This window comes from Pithys albifrons, chromosome 25, assembly GCF_047495875.1.
Source record: "Pithys albifrons albifrons isolate INPA30051 chromosome 25, PitAlb_v1, whole genome shotgun sequence".
In the NCBI taxonomy this organism is placed as follows: Eukaryota; Metazoa; Chordata; class Aves; order Passeriformes; family Thamnophilidae; genus Pithys; species Pithys albifrons.
In genome coordinates, this window is record NC_092482.1 from 3,196,688 (window position 1) to 3,215,332 (window position 18,645).

Consider the following 18,645-nt stretch of genomic DNA (forward strand, 5'->3'; position numbering starts at 1 on the left):
TACCAAGTCAAGATGCAGTTTTATTTACAGGGGCAGCCACAACCCACTCACGGGACACACAGACCTCACAAGGGCTCAGCTCCCCCCTGGGTGGGGGACACGCAGAAACACCGGGGGAGGGGGTGGGGACACTGACCTGGGGGGTTCACAGGGCACATCTGACCCCCCCAAGCCCTGTTACACCCCTTGGACCCCAAATTGCGGCGCCTCTCCCACAGCTGGAGGGGCTCAAGCTGTTTGCTCCCCACCCCCAGCTTGCTGTGCCCTCCCTAGGCAGTTTGGGGGGGGGTCCAGGGTGATTCCCCGTGTTTTTGGGTGCCCACACCCCATCCTCAGGCCCCAGGGCACGCAAAGGCCAGCTCAGCATGCTCTGGTGGCCAGGACCCCCCCAGCCCCAAAGCCACACCGGGAGGGATCACATGGGGGTCTCCATGCACTGAGGAGTCCCCATGCAGCGTTTTGGGGTGCCCAGGGCTCTGTGGGACCCCCCCCCAGCCCAGCCTTTAGCAGCAGTTTGAAAACAATAGTGAATCCAGAGTCGAGAGCACCATAATTTGTGAGTCCCACCAAGAGGACAAGCCACAGCACCAGGGTGGGGGGACAGACACAGCCCCCCTCCCTGGGGACATCGGGCCAAAAAGGGGGGGGGGTCAGAGCGCCATGGGGGGGGTACAATGGAGGGGATGGAGCCAACCCTGTCCATGACACAGCCCCTGTCATGGGAAACAGCTCGGGATGGGGGGCTATCACAGGGCTGGGGGTGACCTGGATCCAGCCAAGGGGACCTGTCCCCCCTTGGCCCGCACAGCGGGGCACTGGTACCAGCCCCCACTTCAAGCCTAAAGCGGAGCCTGTGGGGGTGCAAACACCAGCCAGACCTGTTGGGGGGTCCGCAATAACCCCCCTGGCTGCGGCAGCAGGTCCCTGGACATGCAGGGAGAGGGACAACAGAAATGCCCTGGGGATATGAGGGGCACTCTGTGCCCTTCCCCCCGATTTTGCTTCACTCCCAGCTCCCCAGGCCGTCCCTGGCAGGTTGGGGTTCCCCCTCCCCACACAGTTCAGTGCAGAGACGGTCACAGCAGCTCCCCCCCCTTCAGAGCCTCCCCTTAAACAGCCCCAAACACAAAGGATGCAGCATGCAGGTCCTCCTGGAACCCCCCCGTGTGGGCACTGCCAGGCCCCCAGCAGCTGAATCCAGACACAGCTGAACAGATCTGGGAGGTGGGGGACGTCCCCAGTTGTCCTCTGAGTGGGAAACACCCCACTCCAGCATGCCCCCCACTCCTGAGCCAGCCCGACCAGCGAGAGCTGGCCCGGGGTAGGGGGGAAGGCAGCCCCAGGGGGAGGGGCTCACCCCAAAACCTGCAGCAGGGGGGCCCACATCTCCCTCACCCAGGCCTGGAATTGCCTGGGGGGTCCAGATGCCCCCCACACCCCGCTGGAGTGAGGAGCAGGTGTGGGAGGGGGCAGAGCTGGTTTTGAGGGGCACTGAGAGGGGAAGGGGGGGTTTGTACCCCCATGTCAGAGCCAGACACCCCCCCAGTGCCCCAACGGGAGCCCTGCGTACAAAAACTGTCACAGAATAAATAGAGGCACCAGGGCAGGGCGGTGGGGGAGGAAGGGGGGCACTAATGGGGGCTCCCCAAATCCAGCCCCACTCCGGCGACAGCTGAGTCCTCTGTGCCCCAGGTACCCGCTTTGTGTCCAACCCAGGGGGCTCCTGGGAGGGCTGCCCTGGCCGGTGTTTGTCCATCTGTCTGTCCTGGCCCCCCCCAGCTCTGGGGGGCTCAGTTGATGTCATCATAGATGCTGGGGGTGTGGGGGGCGGGGGGCTTGGGCTTCTTCTTCTTGCTGGAGCCAAGCCCTGGGGCACCACTCACCAGCCCCAGGTGGGGCTTCTTCTTCTTGGTCTTGCGAGACTCGGAGTTGTTTGTACCTGAGCAGGGGAAAAGGGAAGAAATGGGGGGGATCAGGGAGGAGATGGGCCCCAAAACAGAGTGGATCCCCCTCCTTACTGATCCACACCTGGGAAAATGTGCCCCAAAACGTTCCCCACCCTCTCAGGTAGGTGTTCTTCGAGGTGGCTACAGAGGAGATGGGCCCCCCAAAACAAAGAGGATCCCCCATGACCAATCCACTCCCAGGAAAACACACTCCAAAACATTTCTCCCACTCACAGATGCTGGGTGACAAAATGTCCCAGATGCTCCAGGCTTTGGAGCCATGGTGTGTTCATGCCCTCTTGCACTGGGCAGATGCCAAAAGAGCCAGTTTTGTCTCCACAAAGGGGTCTGTACCCCAGTATCTGCCCCACAGAGGAGTCTGTGCCCTAAGATTTGCCCTTAAGAGAGGGATCTGTGCCCCTGGATTTTCCACTCAAAGGGGTCTGTGCCCTTGGATTTGCCCTACAGAGGGGCCTGTGCCCCCAGATTTTGCCTCCAGCCCCACAAACACTCACTGGCTTTGGAGGAGGCAGAGTCAGAGGGGGAGATGTCGGAGGAGCCATCCCACTGCAGCCGGCTCATGATGGCCTGGCTCTCGGCCACCTCGAAGCTGTCGTTCTCCACGCCGGCCTCCGCCTCGGGCAGGGACCTGGGCACAGGTGTCACAGGGGTCCCCAGCCCCTGGCACGGGGGCATGGGGGGACACTCCCCAGATACCAGGGGGATGCCCCAGGATTCACCGCCCCGCTGGGATGCACATCTCAACCCAGCCCTACCCTCCCGTCCCCTTCCAGCCTTCCCAGGGGTGTCCTTGTGCCCAGCCCCACCTGAGCACCCCATGCAGCACCTCCCAGTCCCTGTTCACAGGGGACAGTGACCCCAGGACCTTGGGGACCCGAGTCTGCTCCCACTTACGCGGAGGGACCGAGGAGGTAAACCCGGACTGCTCTGCGCTGCTCATCCGTGTGCTGGGGACACCGCAGGGACCTGGGCCATGAGACACAGGGCTCAGACAGGTGTTCCCCATGTCCCGTGGGGATCAAGGCACACTGGGGACCTCCACGAAGCCCCCCAGAGCCCTACAGGGATGCCAGCCCATGATGCTCTCACCTGGTGCACATCTTCTTGGTGTGCTCGGAGATCACCCCACATTGCTGGGGAGGGAAGGGACAGGTGAGTGGGGAGGGGAGACAGGTGAGTGACCCCTGGACTGTGCTTCACCACCACAGCCATGGGGCCCCCAATCCCAGGGATCCCCCAACCTCCCAGTGCTGTCCTGTCCCCTCAGACAGAGAGCACCCCACCACACTGGGCCATCACATCCCCCAGGATCAGCACTTGCTGCATGTTCCTGTTCCCAGACTGAAACCAGCCCCAGTGGGATGAAGCCAAACTGGGTGAGATCCCAGGGGTCCCAGCCACCATGCCCACTGTGTGGCAAGGGAAGGGGTCCCTCCTGAGCCCCCCAGTGCCCCCTGGCCCCACACCGTGGTGAGCAGCGTCCGCAGCTCCTCAGGGCCCAGCGTCTCATAGTTGATTCCTGCCGAGTTGCTGTACTGGGGGGTGCAGAGAGTGGGGTCAGGGCTGGGATTAAACAGAAGGGACCCTCCCAAGGGGGTGACAGAACACAGAACCCCCCTGAGGGGGCAGAGGAGGGACCAGGTGTTGTCTCCCCTCACCCTGGGCTCACCTTGAAGGGATCAGGGTTCCCGCCGATCTCGCCTAGGAGAGAGGAGGGGTGAGGGTGAGGGTGGTCCCACCCACGGCCGGTCCCCCCCTGGGACCCCCGGTGCCCCCTCCCTCTGCCACCAGTCAGGGAGAGCCCCGCCTCCCCACAAGCCCTGCCCATTGCAGCTGCCCCACCCACCAGGGCCCCACCCACAGCAAATATCTCACTTTATGCCCCACCTACCCAAAATACTCCACTCCCACGCCCACCCTGCCCACCAAAATGCCACGCCCGCCCCAAAGCCCAGCTCTCATCCCAATCCCCGCCCCCCACGACGCTCCGCCTCCACAGATGCCCCACCCCCGGCAGTGTAAGCCCCGCCCCAAGGCATAGGCCCCGCCCCTGTGAGCTTAAGCTCTGCCCCTCACCATTTTTGTGTTTCAGGGACTTGGACCTGCGGGGCGAGTTGGGGTTCTGTAACGAGAGAGGAGTGTTTGGGGGTGTCCCGTGTCCCCTCCTGCGGCCCCCACACACCCCACAGCACCCCCTGCCCCCTCACCTTATCCGATTTCCTCTTCTTTGCTACAGGGAGAGACACAGAAGGGATAGATTTTGACTTTTTTTGGTGGATTCAGCCACAAGCCCAGGGCCACCCTTTCCCCATGGACGAGATCCCCCACACCCAGGCAGGACTGGGGTCCAAGAGCCACAGGGCAGGCAGGACATGTCCCCCACCCCTCAGGGGACCAGGGACCTCCCACCTTTCTTCTCAGAGCCGTAGGACCAGTCATTGTCATTGATGTCATCGTTGTCCTCCTGGTCACTCTCCGACTTGTTCAGGTTGTTGCTGCTTGCGATCCTGTGCAGGGAGGGGAGGGAAGTCGTGGTCAGGATCTGTCCCACATCCTCCATGGAACCTCAGGACTGTCCTGTACCCTGCTCAGCAGTCCAGGATTCACCCTGCACCCTCCTGTTCTCTGCAGCACCTCAGGATCCACCCTGAATGCTTCCATCCTTCCCAGCATCCCAGGATCCATCCTGCACTTCCCATCCTCCCTAGTACCTCAAGATCCTGGCACACACAAGAGTACCCAGCAGCCACCAAGGGCAGGGAGAACACAGGACCCAGAATTCCCAGCTTGTTTTCCTGGGAGCAATGAACTGGTGAGGAGGAGCAAGAGGATCTCCAGGGTTGGGAGGCAAAGCTGGGCACTCATAATGAAATGCAAGGATCAGGGAGGCCTGGATGCTGAGTTCAGGATCACCAGTGTCCAAATCTACTGAACCCCCACAGAGAGGAAAACTACCCCTAGTCCCTCTCATGCCTCAGTTTCCCCACTGAGAACACCCCCAGACCCCCACCCCTATTCCCCTCGTGCCTCAGTTTCCCCACTGAGAACACCCCCAGCCCCACACCCTCATCCCCCTCGTGCCTCAGTTTCCCCACTGAGAACACCCCCAGCCCCACACCCTCACCCCCCTCGTGCCTCAGTTTCCCCACTGAGAACACCCCCAGCCCCACACCCCAGTTCCCCCCCCCAGCAGGTTTCCCCCAGCCCCCCCGGCACTTGGGGGTGCCCACCTGCGGTTGGCGATGCGGCTGCTGTTGCGGCCCATGCCCAGGCACTTCTCCAGGTGGGGGGCAAAGCGGGAGGCGGCGATGCTGCGGCTGCAGTTGGGGCACACGCACTCCTTGTTCTTCCACTGGTTGTACACCTGCCCGAAGATGTCCACGCCTGGCTGGTCCACGATCTCTGCGAGGGGGACACGCTCAGCCCCTGCCCCAAGACCCCCACTCTGCTCCAGGGTGCAGCTTTGAGCTGCCAGACCCTTCCTTTGAGCTGCCAGACCCTTCCTTTGGGCTGTCAGATCTTCCTGAGCCCCCCACTTTGACCCTAGGGGGCCCTTTGGGCTGCCAGACATTCTCAAAAACCCCACTCTGCTCTGCGGGGTCCTCTGGACTAACAGATCCTCCCCCCTCCACTGTGTAAAGACCCTCATTCTGTGCTGGGGGGTCCTTCAAGCTGCCAGATCCTCCTGAGACACAGCTCTCTGCTGCAGGGGATCTTCTGGGCTGCCCAACCCTCCCTTTGGGCTGCCCAACCCTCCCTCTGGGCTACCCAACCCTCCCTTTGGGCTGCCCAACCCTCCCTTTGGGCTGCCCAACCCTCCCTTTGGGCTGCCCAACCCTCCCTTTGGGCTGCCAGAGCCTCCTGAGATCCCCTCTCTGCTCTGGGGGTTCCTTTAAGCTGATGGATCCTTCCAAGACCTCCACTCTGCTTCAGGGAGGCCTTTGGGCTGCCAGACCCTCCTAAAACAGACCTTCTGCTCTGAGGGACCCTCCCCAGGAGCCTCAATGCAGCTTTTTGGGGGCTGAAACCAGCAGCACAGCCAGGCGGTGGTCTCTGCTCCCCTCCCATCCCAGCTGTGCCCCTCCCCAAGGCCCAGCAGCACCATGTTTTGAGGTTCAGTTCACCCCACATTTACCCCTCTGGAACAGACTGGTCACTGCCAGGGGGACATTTTAATCCACCTCAGCACCTCTTAAACCCAAGCCCCTGTGCCTGGGGACCAGGAGCAGGGGGCTGGCTGTGTCCCTGTCACCAGTATCACCCTGACCCCAGGAGGGCTTGGGGGTCTCACCAAAGTCCTTCATGCTGTCGGGGTCTGTGTCATCCAGGAAGAAGTACCCACACTTGACAGCCCGGTGCACCTCGAAGCAGAGTCCCAGGCAGGCATCCTCCACCAGCTCCGTGTAGATCTCGTGTGCAATGGCCTGGGGGGGTCAGGAGGGGCTTTTAGGGATGGGGGGGAACACATGGACACCCCAGTGGACACATGGACCCCTGTGAGGGGCAGCTCACCTCCAGTTTGCTGTTATCCAGGCCAGACAAAGACATATCCTCCATTTTCATTTGCAGTTGCTCGCAGAGAAGTCACAGCAAACGCTCATAGCACGGGACACAGGGGGCTGGGAGGGGCCAGGGGGGTCACAGTGGCACCTCACCCCCCACCAGCAGACCCTCCCCTGCCTCTCTCCCAGTCAAAATCCCACTGCACACCCTGGGATGGCTCCAAGACGTGCTCTGGGGTGTCCCCAAGAGGAAGAGTCTCTGCATTAAACTCCCCAGAAATGAAATGGGGGACTCAGGGGTCTCCCAGCCAGGCATTGAACACCCCCCCAGACTGGCAAGGACCAGGTTGGTGGGGGGGTCACTGGCTGCCATTGGGGGCACGTCCCCTGTTCCCCCAGGACTTGGAGAGGGGCAGAAAAGTGGTGGAAAGAAGGAGGGGCTTTGGGCCTGGGCATCCATGGAAGGTCCTGGGGGCTCTCAGGATGGGGGGGCAGCAGGAAAGGGAAGGAGAAAGAGGGACTCAGGGGGTCTCACACAGCACCGGGGAGTCCCGGGAAGGGCCACGGGTGCTCTCAGAGGGAGGGGGCAGAAAAGGGGGCAAAGTGGGTAGAGTCTCAGGGCCTGGGAGTCCAGGGAGGATCCCTGCAGCTCTCAGGAGGAAGGGACAGGAAAGAGGAGGGAGGGAAAAGGGGTCTCTTGCAGGTCTTGAGGAGCCCAGGGAAGGCCTCAAGAAAGGAGAAGGATAGAAGTGGGTGAAGGGGGGTCTCAGGGCCTGGAGGGGTCTCACATAGGGCTGAGTAGCCCAGGTAGGGTTGTGGGGGCTGTTGGAATGAGGAAGGGCGGGGAAAGGGGGGATAGGAAAGGTGGAGGGAAAGGGGGGATATCTTTGGACCTGGGGGGTCCAAGAAAGGCGCTGAGGGCTCTCAGGTGGCGGGTGCAGCAAAGAGAGGGGGGAAAGGGGATCTCAGAGGGTCTCCCACAGGGCTGGGGTGGCTCAGGGAAGGTCCCGAGGGCTCTCAGACTGGAAGGGCCGCACGGGCAAGGGCGGGGCAGTCTCGGGGAGGGTCCCGGGGTTGATCCCGGGCGGATCGGGGGTCCCTGAGCGCCGGGAGGTGGGGGGGAGGGTGCCGGTGCGCGCCGGGGCGGGGTCAGCGGGCCCCTCTCCGGTCCGGCGGGGCCCCACGGCCCGGCAGGGCCCCGGCGGGCGGGAGCTGCGGGCCGGGCCGGGCGGGGCGGGGCGGGGCGGACGGTCACTCACCGGCGCGGAGGGTCCGCCGGGGCGGGGCCGGGGCCGGGGCCGGGGCCGGGTCAGTGCCCCCCGCCGCTGCGGCGTGGGGCCCGGCGGCGGCTCGCCATGCTCGGGGCCGGAGCGGGGCCGTGCCGGGCAGACGGAGCGGCCGGGCCGGGCCTGGCGGTGCCTCCGCCCGGCGGCGGCCGAAGGGGGGGGAATGCTGAGGGGGGGTGCGGGGGGGGGGGAGAGGGAAGGGGCGGGGCGCCGCGCCCGGCGCGCGCGCGGCATGGCCCCGCCCCCCGCCGCGCCCGCCAATGGGGAGGCGCCGTGCGGGGCCTCAGCCAATGGGAGCGCCCGGAGCCGCCGCCGCCGCTGCCGCCTTGTCGGGGGGTGCCGGGAGGGGCGTGGTCGTTTGTGGGCGTGGTTTAGAGTGGGTGGGGCTTCGTTGGTGGGCGTGGCCTGCGGGGTCTTGGCGCGGCCCCGGAGCTCCCCACGGACTGCACATCCCGAAGGATCCCACCCATCCCAAAGATCCTCCTGTTCCCATCCCTATAGATCCCTCCTACCCTATAGACCCCGCATAGACCTCCCTTCCCAAATGATTCCATGATCCTCATCCCTACAGATCCCTTGTCCCCGCAGCAGATCCCTCCACTGTCCCAACCTACTCCCCACCAGCAATCACCCCAAATCCCTGTGGATGCCCCTCATCCCCCAAAAATGATCCCCCAGGGAATCCCCCCAGAAGTGGATCCTACAGAAGGAAGGAAAAACACTCCTCACACTTAACTCGTTGGTTTTTTTCCTAAAGTTTTATTTTTTTATAGTAATGACATGAGAACAGAAACATTATTTTTCACTTTATTATACAAAAAAAAAAAAACCAAAACAAAAGAACAAAAAAACCCCAAAAACAACAAACAAAAAAAGGGGAGAAAAAAAGAAAAAAAAAAAACAAAAAAACTCAAAAATAAACCAAAAAAAAAAGAACTGAAACCCCAAGCAAACCGGGAAAGCGCGGACACGACCCCCCGCGTCCCGCTCAGCCGTACAAATTCCAAGTCGGGATTATTATTATTATTTTTCTTTTTTTCTTTTTTTTTTTGTCTTTTTTTTAAACCTACAAAAACACTCTTTAAATATTAGAAAAAAAAGATGATTTTTTTTTTAAATCTTTTTTTTTCTTTTTGGTGTTTTTTTGCCTTTTTTTTTTTTTTTTAACGTAATTCACAAGAACTTCCATCTAAAGGATCCCGGGATTTTGTGGCAGTGCCAAAATGCACTCAGGAATTCTCTTGCAGCGCAAACGCCTTTCCCCCTCCCCCCTCCCAAATTGTCGGCGCTGTAAGAATTTTTCTATTTTATTATTTCATTTTTTTTTTTACTTTTTTTTTAACAGAAAAAAAGGTGGGGGGAGAAAAAAAGGTGGGGGTTAATTTTTTTTTTGTCTTTTTTTTTGTACTAAAAACACATCCACTAAAACACGACGGTGCTGGGTACATTCAGCAGAAAAAAAGGGATGGAGGGGGCTCCCCTTAGGGGTTTATTGGAGGGGGTGGGGATTAAAAATTGGGAAGAAAAGAAAGGAAAATCCCAAATGGATTGGGGAAAGGGGGAGGGAGAAAAGAGAGGGACAGACAGACAGAGAGGGGGACACCATCTGGGTTCTCTTCAGGTCCCGGTCCTGGGGGGGGACACGGGGGGATTGTCCATGTGGGAGGACCCGGGTCCACCCCCACCCCCGCCAGGTTTGGGGTCAGTTTGCCCAAAATGGTGGTTTTTCAGCCCAGATTGAGGCTGGGGTATGGGCTGCTGCCCCCCTGCCACCCTCAGCACTGAGAGGGTCCCCAAGTCTTCGGGGGGGGGGTTGGATTTGGGGTGCTGAAAACAGCAAACCTGGGGGGAGTCACAGGTGGGAGAGGAGGGATCCCTCTCAAAACCCCAAACCTGCAGCTTGGCCTCTCCCTCCACCCCTTCAGCCTCCACTGAGATTTGGGTGAAAAGAAGAGGAAAATGGCTGAATTACGGTCCAGGAGAGAAAAAGCAACCACTTCTCTCAGCTGGGAGGGGGGCAGTGCCCTCCACCCCCTTCCCTGGGGCTCCCCAAATCCTGTCCCCCGCACCCAGCTCCTCTCCAGGGACAGGATGGTGAAGGGGGACAGAAAGAACAGACCCCCCAAAAAGAGTGGGAGTCTGGGGGGGTCCCCAATGACATTAGGTGGGTTTTTTGGGAGTGGGGGGACAGGAACCCTGCAGGGAGGTGCTGTGGGATTGCTGGTGCTTGTGTCTGATTAAAAAAAGGAGAGGAGACCCCTGATAGGCCCCCTCCAATGCACCCACCCCAGTCCCTGCGGCCCCATCCCCCTCCTGGAGAGGGGGGCACTGACACCCCAAAATAAACCCAAACCACACCAATATTTACAGCATGGCCCAGGGGGTATGAAACCCCCACGGGGTGGGGGGCAAACTGGGGGTAACTGGGGTAAGGGGAGCGCTGGCCCCCCCAGGATTTGGGGTGAAGGAAGAGGAGCAGCTTCACAGGAGATGGAGGCGAAAATGAGGAGTGAGGGGAAGGAATGAGGGGGGAAATAGTGGGAGTAGCTGGGGGCGAAATGAAAAATAAAAGATGGATCTTTCTTGTTTTATAAAAAGGAAAAAAACCCCAAAAAAATAAAATAAAATACAACGGCACAACAACCACCAACAACAGAGCGGGGGGACCCCGCGCCCCCCCCTTGGTCACACTGAGCTGCCACCCCCGGGCAGGGGGGCGGCCCCGGGTGCCCCCCACCCCGGCACACACTCACACGCTCGCACACACACACCCCCCTCCCCTAAACCCCCCATCCCACCCCCCAAAAGCGGGGACACGCCGGGGGTCACGGTCTGTGGCCGGCGCTCCCAAGTGCCGTGGATGCGGAGTTCCCGGGCAGCTCCCGGTGCAGCTTCCAGACTGTACAAGGTTTTTTGGGGGGGCTGGGAGGAACCCCCACAATGCTGAGGGGATGCACAGAGGGGTGGGGGCTTGCAAGGAGACACTGTCCCATCGGCTGAGTCCTGAGCACCTCGGCTCGTGCTCCGCGCCCGCTGCCGGAGGGGCTGCATGGGGAGGGGTGATTTTTTTTTTCCATTTCTCTGGTTTTTAATAAAAAAAAAGGTGTGTTCAGGGGGTGTGTTTTTCTTTTCTTTCTATAAAGTCCGGAGCTGGTAGCAAGGGGGTCATGGGGGTAGGGATGGCCCCCACAGAAAGAATGAAATTCCAAAAAAAAGAAAATCGCTTCCCCTCGTGAGTAAAGCAGGGTGGGAGGGATGGGGGGTCCCCTCCTTGCCCCCCAAGCCCGGGGGGGCAGCCCCTTATCTCCCTCCGTAGTGTGAGCTCAGTGGAGGGGTCCCCCTGGCCCCTGTTCCTTGTGTTGGGGGTCCCACGGGGGGCTGTGGCTTGCCCAGGGGGGCAGGAGGAAGAGGAGGAAGGATTCTGGGGGGCTGCGAGGGGGATTTGGGACCGAAACCGAGAAACCAAACGACGTTACAAAGAGCTTGGCCGGATCAGTTGGAGTCAGAGTCGGAGGAGTCCCCCGAGGAGGAGGAGGAACTGCTGCTGCCCTCTGAGTCGTTGTCATCCTCATCTTCATCATCGTCGTCATCATCATCGTCGTCGTTCTGGGAGTGGGGTGGCAGAGAGGACAGGGCGGTCAAGGCAGGGTAAGTCCATCACCACCCCCTTGCCCTCCTCCCCTCTGCAGCACAGGGGCGTCCCCACAGAGTGCAGGGGTGCAACCCCATCCCTCCCACTGCTGACCCCCAGGGATTTGGGGGTGTGGAGGAGGAGGGACACGGGGCAGGAGTCAGGAGTGAGTTTGCAAGGGCTCAGCTCGGGGGTGCCGGGCGGGGGGGCCGTGCCGGAGCAGCGCGCGGGGGTCCTGCCCTCACCTCTGCCACTGTCTCGCTACACGATCCGAGGGAGGGTACCCAACCCGCCTCGTGCCTCAGTTTCCCCCCTCTAAAGCCAGGGAAGGAAGAGGCGTGAGCTGAGACCAGCGAGGGGGTGGAAACACCTCACCTGTCCGGTGGCGAGCACAAGGCACGGACACGGTTTCTGGCCCCAGCGCCATCCAGCATACTCTGATTTCAGTTGCACCGGTGTAAAGCTTTGACTCTGGTGACTTACTCGGCATTCACACTGGCGCAAACGGAGCCGAGACCAGACTCAGTATCTCCACCAGGAAAAAGACAGGAGATTTTTCTCTGCTCACTGGGGGCTCTGCACACCCCCCCGCACCTCTACGTCCCGAGGCTGCTCCTGACTACGCCCCGCGGCTGCTCCTCGCGCTCTCCCTGGGAACACTGTGGGGGATCCCGTTCCCCTTTGCCTCCCCGTGTTCCCCCCTGCATCCCGGGAGCATCTCTGCCACGGTTCTATCTGAGCCTGGCTGCAGATGCCCCCCGGCCCTGGAGGAGGGTGACAGGGGCAGAGCGAGCTGAACGGGAGCATCGGGGGTCCCCGGCGGCCCCCACCACCCTCCTTGTGCCCTCTCTATGCCACAGCCTCACCTCGTCTCCATCCTCACTCTCCTCCTCACTGCTGGACTCTGAGGAGTCGCCACCTTCCTCTGATGAGTCACCGTTGTCGTCGTCATCATCTTCATCTTCATCGTCGTCTTCTTCCTCCTCTTCCTCCTCATCGTCATCCTCTGACTCCTGCAGGGCCGGATGGGGTTGGTGGTGGGTGGGTGCACCAGGACACCTGAACCCATGGGTGCAGCACCCACCCTATCCTTGGCCATCAACCTTTGGGTTCCTCCATCCATGAGCAGGACCTGGTGACTCCCTACCCCATAGGGATGGAAGCCCTTTCCCATTTATGCTACAAATGGCCTCAAAAAGTCTCCTGGAGTGGCTGCCAGGGGACAAAATCCAACCTGGATGGGTGCTGTGCAGAGATTTGGGGCTGCCCATGGTTTATGGTCTCAAGGAGAGGGCAGGCAGCTGGAAGCACCAGGGATGCCTCAAAGAAGACATGTGGGTCCCCCCAGACACCCTCCCCACAGAGGGAGGTCTCTGTGTCCCAGTGTGGCTGTTGTGACTCACCGACTTTGACTGCATTGTTGGCTTCATCTTGGGGTTGGGACCCCGGATCTTCCCTATGCTTTTGCGTTTCTGTGGGGAGGGGGGACAAAACAAAACCATTTAGGGCTCAAGCTCTGCTCCTTCTCAGTGCCCAGCCCAGAGAAAATCCCACTGCTGAGCTGCCACAGGGGTGAGTCCCTCTTGGAGGCTGGAGTGTGGTACATCCAAACCTCATCCGGGGTTGACCCCAGCCTTGCCCCAAGCCCTGGGACACCCCCAAACCCCCAGGACACCCCCAGAAGTGCCACACAGATACTCACATTGGAAATGTGTTCCTTGTAGGCAGCCCGCTCCTGGGGCGAGAGGCTCTGTGGGGACAGGGAGACAGTGAGGGATGGGCAGGCCCGGAATGGAATGGGGGATGGAGCAGGGAAGGGCTGTAGCACAGGGCACACCCTCTTCATATATATACATTTTTACCCTTTCAAGTAACAAAATGTCAAAAAAGGGTCTGGAAATGGTAGTTCCCGGAGAAAAGATTTGAGCAGAGACCACACCAAGTATCATCCCCAACTATCATCCCCCCAAAATCCCAGAGCCCTCACACCAGGCGTCAAGCCCAGCACCCACCTTAAGCCAGATGTCGAGGTGCACCTTGTACTGTTTCTGCTGCTCCTCTGCCAGTTTTTTGTAGTGGTCCTTCTGGCCCTGGGAGATGCGCTGCCAGCGGCTGCCAATCTCCACCATCCTCTCCTTCAGCGGGAGGTGGTTCAGCTCCCCATTGGACAGCAGCTCCTGGGAGAACTTCTGGTAACCATTCCTACATGGGGTGAATGCAGGGACTGCATTGGGATGGTGTGTGTGCACAGACAGGTGTCCATAACCCCTGTCCATCCAGCCCAGCCTCCTTCCTCTTGCAGCTGCTCCAGGCTAGTTCCACCAGCCCAGCCAGATCCTGCTTTTTGGACCCCAGGTACTCACATTGGGGGTTTCTTTGGCTCTCCCTGGAATTTCATTTTCTTGGTGGAGTTGGTGGAGCACGGAGGGGCCCGCATCTCACTCAGCTCCCTCTGAGGCAGAGGAGAGAGAGGAGTCAGGGAGAGGGGCAGTGCTGGCTGCAGGAAACAGTGAGGGGCAGGACAGAGCAGGGACCCACCTCGTATCGCTTCTGATCCTCCGCCGCCTTCTTGATCCACATCAGCTTCTCCTTCTTCTCCATGTTGTTCCAAGTGGCCTCCATGGCCTTCAGCGCTTTGCCCCGGTCATTCTGTGCCACAGAACCACCACGATGCATTAGATGCACCCAAAATGCCCAGGACACTGGAGTGCTACTGCTGGGGCACCTGCTCCACCCCATCACCCCCATCTTCCCCATGGCTCCCAACCCAAACTCAGGTTTAAAAGCCAGGGAGAAGGTACACAGGAATTCCTGCTGGTGGGAGTGATGATCCCACTTTCAGCTACTTTCCCAGCCCACTCCTCACCTTAAAACGAGCCAGATAGTCCCCAATGACGCTCTGTTGCCAAATCTCCTCAGCTGTTTTAGGGGACTCGGGCAGCTTCCCACGCTCCTCTTTATCTGAGCCGTGTTTCTTCTCTGACTGCGCCTTCATTGCTGCCTCCCGTGCTTTGTACTTGGCCTGGGCAGGGGGGCACAGTGGGGTGAAGGGGGGCATGGCAGGGGGTGAGGGTGGCACAGCCCCCAAACACCAGGAAGATGCTGCAGCTCCCCCCAGCACTATTCCCACAGCAGCACCAACAGCCCCTATCATGCCCAACACTGTCTCTGGATTCTCCCCCATGGGGAAAATAACCAAGCCCTAAAAATTGAGGTTCAAGGACCCTCTAAGGTTTCTTAAGCTGGTGGGTTTTGACCCTCCAGGTGATGAGAGGGAGCAGGCACAGCTGGCAGTGCCCGTTGGTGATGCGTGATGCTGTGATGCTCTGGGAGATAATTGCACCCCTTGGAGCAGGACAAGGACAGGATCCTGGACTGCCAGAGATGCCCAAGGGAGCAGTGGAGATGATGATGGAGGAGGAGTCAAGGTACCAACCTTCTTCTTCTCAGAGAGATCATTCCACATGCGGGCCAGGAGCCGGGTCAGCTCGCTCTCCGACAGCTCCGGCCGCTCCTCCTGCAGCTGCTTCCGCTTCTCCTCCGAGAAGATGAACATGGCAGAGATGGGCCGTTTGGGCTTCTCTGTGCCGGCCTGAGGGTGGGACACATGGCCGTGAGGTGGGAGAGCCCATGGAGGGACCAGAGAACCCAGCATGAAGCCCTCAAAGCCCATTTAGATGCCACAACCCCATCCCACACATTGGGCACATGCTGCTCCATCCCTCCCAGTGCTGCTCCATCTCTCCCAGTGCTGCTCCCACCTTGCCGGTCTCTGGTGAGGATTTTTTGGATGCAGGACTCGTCGCCCCTTTCCGGTTGCCGCCCAGCATCTTCTCCTCTCCCAACACCCGCTGCTGCTCCTCCTCGGGCAGGCTCTGGGTGGCACAAGAGGAGGGACATCATTAGACAACCCAACGCTAACAAGGCTTTGAGGCAATCAGGGAATAGGGACACTGGGGAAGGGGAATTAATGCACTCAGGTGTCCTGATCCAAACCCCACCCCAGTCAGGACCAGCAACTGGCACTGCATGTGTACAGGCTGCGGCTGCCCATGCTGTCAACCCCTCACCACCCAATCTCCCTCTGCCTCAGCTCTGTGCCCTTCCTGGCTCAGCCTCATGGGCTGTTTCTTGGTGAAAGGAGTAGGGCAGGTGCCCGGATTTGGGCACACCCCTGGGTTTTCCACCCCCTGCCCCTGCAGCCACAGCTGGGGCCGTGTCACATCCGCCCAGAGGATGGGACGATGTTCGGGTGGCCCCGGTGTGGCTCCCCCGCCTACACTCCAGCGAGGGAAGGAAGTGAGAGGCTTTGCAGCCACAGCCACTGAGCACCCTTCTCCTCCAGCTCCAGCCCTTTGCTCACCCCAGTTCCCCTCCTGACTCGGAGCACAGCACCCACTCCTCCAGCTCCAGCCCTTTGCTCACCCCAGTTCCCCTCCTGACTCGGAGCACAGCACCCACTCCTCCAGCTCCAGCCCTCTGCTCACCTCCCAGTGCCCAACTGGAAGACACTGCGTTGAGTACTAGGACAGTGGAAGATCAAGACTATGTGCAAATATCTGGGTCCGGCCACTTTTTGGGGGAGCAGAGGGCAGCCCCCAATTTGACCCATCATAGGCCCTGGGCAAGGTTCTCCCCACTCCCAGATTTGGGATCTCCAGCACCTGATGGCCAACCATCCCCATGTCACTCACCTCCAGGAAGCGGAGCAGCTCAATCTCGTAGTCTTTCTTTTTCTGGAGGGGAGACATGTGGTTACAGAGAGATCTTTCATCCCATCCTTGCCTCCTGCAGCCCCCAACCCAGCCTCAGTCCCCTGGGAACATCATCCTCCACCAGACCCACACACAGACCGGGAGACAGGATCAAAGGAGGTGACCAAGGACCTCAGGGGCAATCGGTGGTGCAGACAAGAACAGGGACTGAGGAAGGCTGAAGGGCTCACTCCCATCCTACTGCTCCCTCCGCACCTGTCTGTCCTCAGCCACCCACCTGGTCACACTTTTTGTGGTAGGCATCCTTTTCCTTCTGGGAGAGCAGCTTCCACTGCTGGCTGCACAGCACCATCCGCTCGGTGCTGGGCACGTCTTTCATGTTGGCCATCAGCTCTGCACAGTACAGGGAGTAGCTATTCCTGAAAAACCCATGGAGGGATCCAGTGTTAGGGACAACCTGCCACTGCAGAGCTGAAGCCCCCACGACCCCCTAGCAGGGTTGTGCCAGGAAAGGAAGTTTAGACTGTTAGGCAGGCCCAGGTTGGATCACCACCTATTCCAGAGCATCATCATAAACCTTACTCAGATTCTCCTCAAATGTGTATTTAATCTACGTATTATGATTGGTTTAATGGGGTCATCACAGAACAATTAAGGCTGGAAAAGCCCTCTAAGATCACTGATGCCAATCATTAACTAACACTGCCAAGCCCACCACTAAACCATGTCCACAAGTGCCACATCCACATTATTTGAACACTTCCAGGGACGGTGACTCAACCAATGCCCTGGGCAGCCTGTTCCCATGCCTGACTATCCTCTCCATGAAGAAATTTATCCTGAAATCCCATCTAAACATCACATGGCTGTGGTCCCAGAAATGGATTTGGTCTTGCCAAGCCAGGCAGAGTCCCATTTTCCTCATCAGCAAGAACCAGTGCCTGCCTGAGCCAGCACAGAGCCGGATCCCACGGCTTGGAGAGGGACAGGACTCACGGAGGTGGCTTTGTGGGTCGTCCGTCGAACTTGTCCTTGAGCTGCCGCTCGGCCTTGGTGAGGGTGGAGCGGGTGATTCCCTCCTCACTGATGTTCAGCTCCGGGTGCTTCTGGATGTAGTCCCGCATGATCTCCTGAGGAGGATGCACAGCGGTCAGAGGGGCTGCCATCCCCGCCTGCCCGGGGCCGGAGGAGGAGGAGAGAGAAGCCAACCATCGCCCTAATCCTCTCCCCAGGGATGCTGCTCCCTTCCTCGCACATGGCTGGAGAAGGCAGGGCTCAGACTCACTAAGGACCTGCCGGGACCTGCCTGAATTCCCACGCTGGCTATCGGGAGAGGCTGGCTGTGTGTGGCCAGGAAGCAGAGCGGCTCGGAGTGAATGCTGGGACAAGTGTGGAGGGGACAGGGTGAGGCTGCTCCCTACCTCGTACTCCTTTCGCTGTTCCAGGGCCTTATGAATCCATTTCAGCCTCTTTTTATCCGAGAGTTGAGACCACTGCTTGCCCAGCGACTCTTTCACCTCCTTCGTGGTGGCCTGAAAACCCAAAGCCAGAGGTGAGGGCAGAGGGGTAAAATCCAATAAAAAAGAGGAGTAAAAAAATATTAAAAAATGGCAAAAAATAGCATGGCCTGGTGGGCCCTGACGGCGCCCGACATGGGGCCGTGGGGTGGCTGCGAGCCGAGCTCACAGCCAGGGAAGGGGGTGCGTGGGAGTGGGGGGCATGGCCAGAGGTGAATGTTTGTGCTGGAATTCCTTCCTGCCCTGACTCAGGCTGTGGTCACCCCTTCCTGGCAAAAACTGGGGGCTGTATTGATGCCTTAACATCCCCAAGCCTCTTCCAGATGTGCAGAGCCCCTTCTTACCTCCATCCATGCTGTTGGGAGCTTCCTGTGGTGTCCTCTAGCCCATCCCCTTCTAAAATGCTTCTCTCCCTTCCCCCTCCTCTCCCCCAGCAGCGGGTCCAGGACCCCCCAACACTCACACTCTCACTCACTCCCACCCACCGTACTCACATCTGGACGCACTTTCAAGTAGATCTTCTTCTCGTGGTTGTACCACAGCTGCTGGGGGGTCTTGGGTTTTTCAGGGACGTCGGATTTCTTGGCGTTCTGGATGAGATCTGGGTGGTCTTCCCTTTACCAGGCAGGAAGGTGGGGAAGGGTGAGTGTTATGGAGGTGGCAAGGGGAAGGAGAGCACTCCTAAACCTGCCTGCTAAGGGGTGACTATCACTGCAGGGCTGAGCCTCCACAGGCTCAGGTTCTGGGGGTCCCCAAAAAGCGCAGGAGGGGTTTAGCTGAGATTTGAGTCTTCCCCTCCTTGAGGAACATCAGCTATGGGCATCCCCAGGCTCAGCTGCATCCCTGGAGCAGCAGCAGGGAACACCAGGATCCACTTGGATCACAGCCACCAAGTTAAAAGGGAAGAATCTGGAAGACCAGGTTGGTAGCTTCAGCTTTTATTAGTGCTGGTGGCAGGGCTGCTGTCTCCCACCTCATCCCTGCTCTCCCAGCCAGAAGGATGCCCTCAGACACCTTTTCCTTGCTC

The 18,645-nt window shown here is 59.6% G+C and overlaps 3 protein-coding genes across 13 annotated transcripts in view; all 3 read right to left on the reverse strand.

Moving 5' to 3' along the window:
* Nucleotides 1-7,944, reverse strand: ATXN7L3 (ataxin 7 like 3). Its single transcript, XM_071577543.1, has 13 exons — nt 7,729-7,944; nt 6,480-6,586; nt 6,259-6,391; nt 5,198-5,369; nt 4,377-4,474; nt 4,175-4,197; nt 4,044-4,089; nt 3,637-3,668; nt 3,434-3,502; nt 3,057-3,100; nt 2,862-2,933; nt 2,462-2,595; nt 1-1,939 (listed from the first exon to the last, which is right to left on the reverse strand). The coding sequence occupies exons 2-13, from the start codon at nt 6,528-6,530 to the stop codon at nt 1,791-1,793; spliced, it is 1,023 nt and encodes a 340-aa protein (XP_071433644.1). The 5' UTR covers nt 6,531-6,586; nt 7,729-7,944; the 3' UTR covers nt 1-1,790.
* On the reverse strand, nt 7,465-10,806 carry LOC139682562 (basic proline-rich protein-like). The gene is made up of 2 exons (XM_071577020.1): nt 10,554-10,806; nt 7,465-8,198 (listed from the first exon to the last, which is right to left on the reverse strand). The coding sequence occupies exons 1-2, from the start codon at nt 10,804-10,806 to the stop codon at nt 7,465-7,467; spliced, it is 987 nt and encodes a 328-aa protein (XP_071433121.1).
* UBTF (upstream binding transcription factor) overlaps nt 8,492-18,645 on the reverse strand; it is a 20,183-nt gene continuing 10,029 nt past the window's right edge. For 5 of the 11 annotated variants that reach the window (XM_071577220.1, XM_071577219.1, XM_071577222.1 and 2 more), the window contains 16 exons: nt 18,104-18,233; nt 17,523-17,633; nt 17,098-17,231; nt 16,379-16,520; nt 16,081-16,122; nt 15,148-15,261; nt 14,823-14,978; nt 14,253-14,408; nt 13,925-14,035; nt 13,750-13,838; nt 13,399-13,588; nt 13,089-13,136; nt 12,790-12,858; nt 12,253-12,399; nt 11,762-11,881; nt 8,492-11,361 (listed from right to left, as the gene is read on the reverse strand). In XM_071577220.1, the coding sequence (XP_071433321.1) occupies nt 11,248-11,361; nt 11,762-11,881; nt 12,253-12,399; nt 12,790-12,858; nt 13,089-13,136; nt 13,399-13,588; nt 13,750-13,838; nt 13,925-14,035; nt 14,253-14,408; nt 14,823-14,978; nt 15,148-15,261; nt 16,081-16,122; nt 16,379-16,520; nt 17,098-17,231; nt 17,523-17,633; nt 18,104-18,233 (1,873 nt within the window). In that variant the 3' untranslated portion in view covers nt 8,492-11,247. The remainder of the gene's footprint in view (nt 11,362-11,761; nt 11,882-12,252; nt 12,400-12,789; nt 12,859-13,088; nt 13,137-13,398; nt 13,589-13,749; nt 13,839-13,924; nt 14,036-14,252; nt 14,409-14,822; nt 14,979-15,147; nt 15,262-16,080; nt 16,123-16,378; nt 16,521-17,097; nt 17,232-17,522; nt 17,634-18,103; nt 18,234-18,645) is intronic. The other 6 variants (XM_071577224.1, XM_071577227.1, XM_071577228.1 and 3 more) reach the window with 6 other exon arrangements.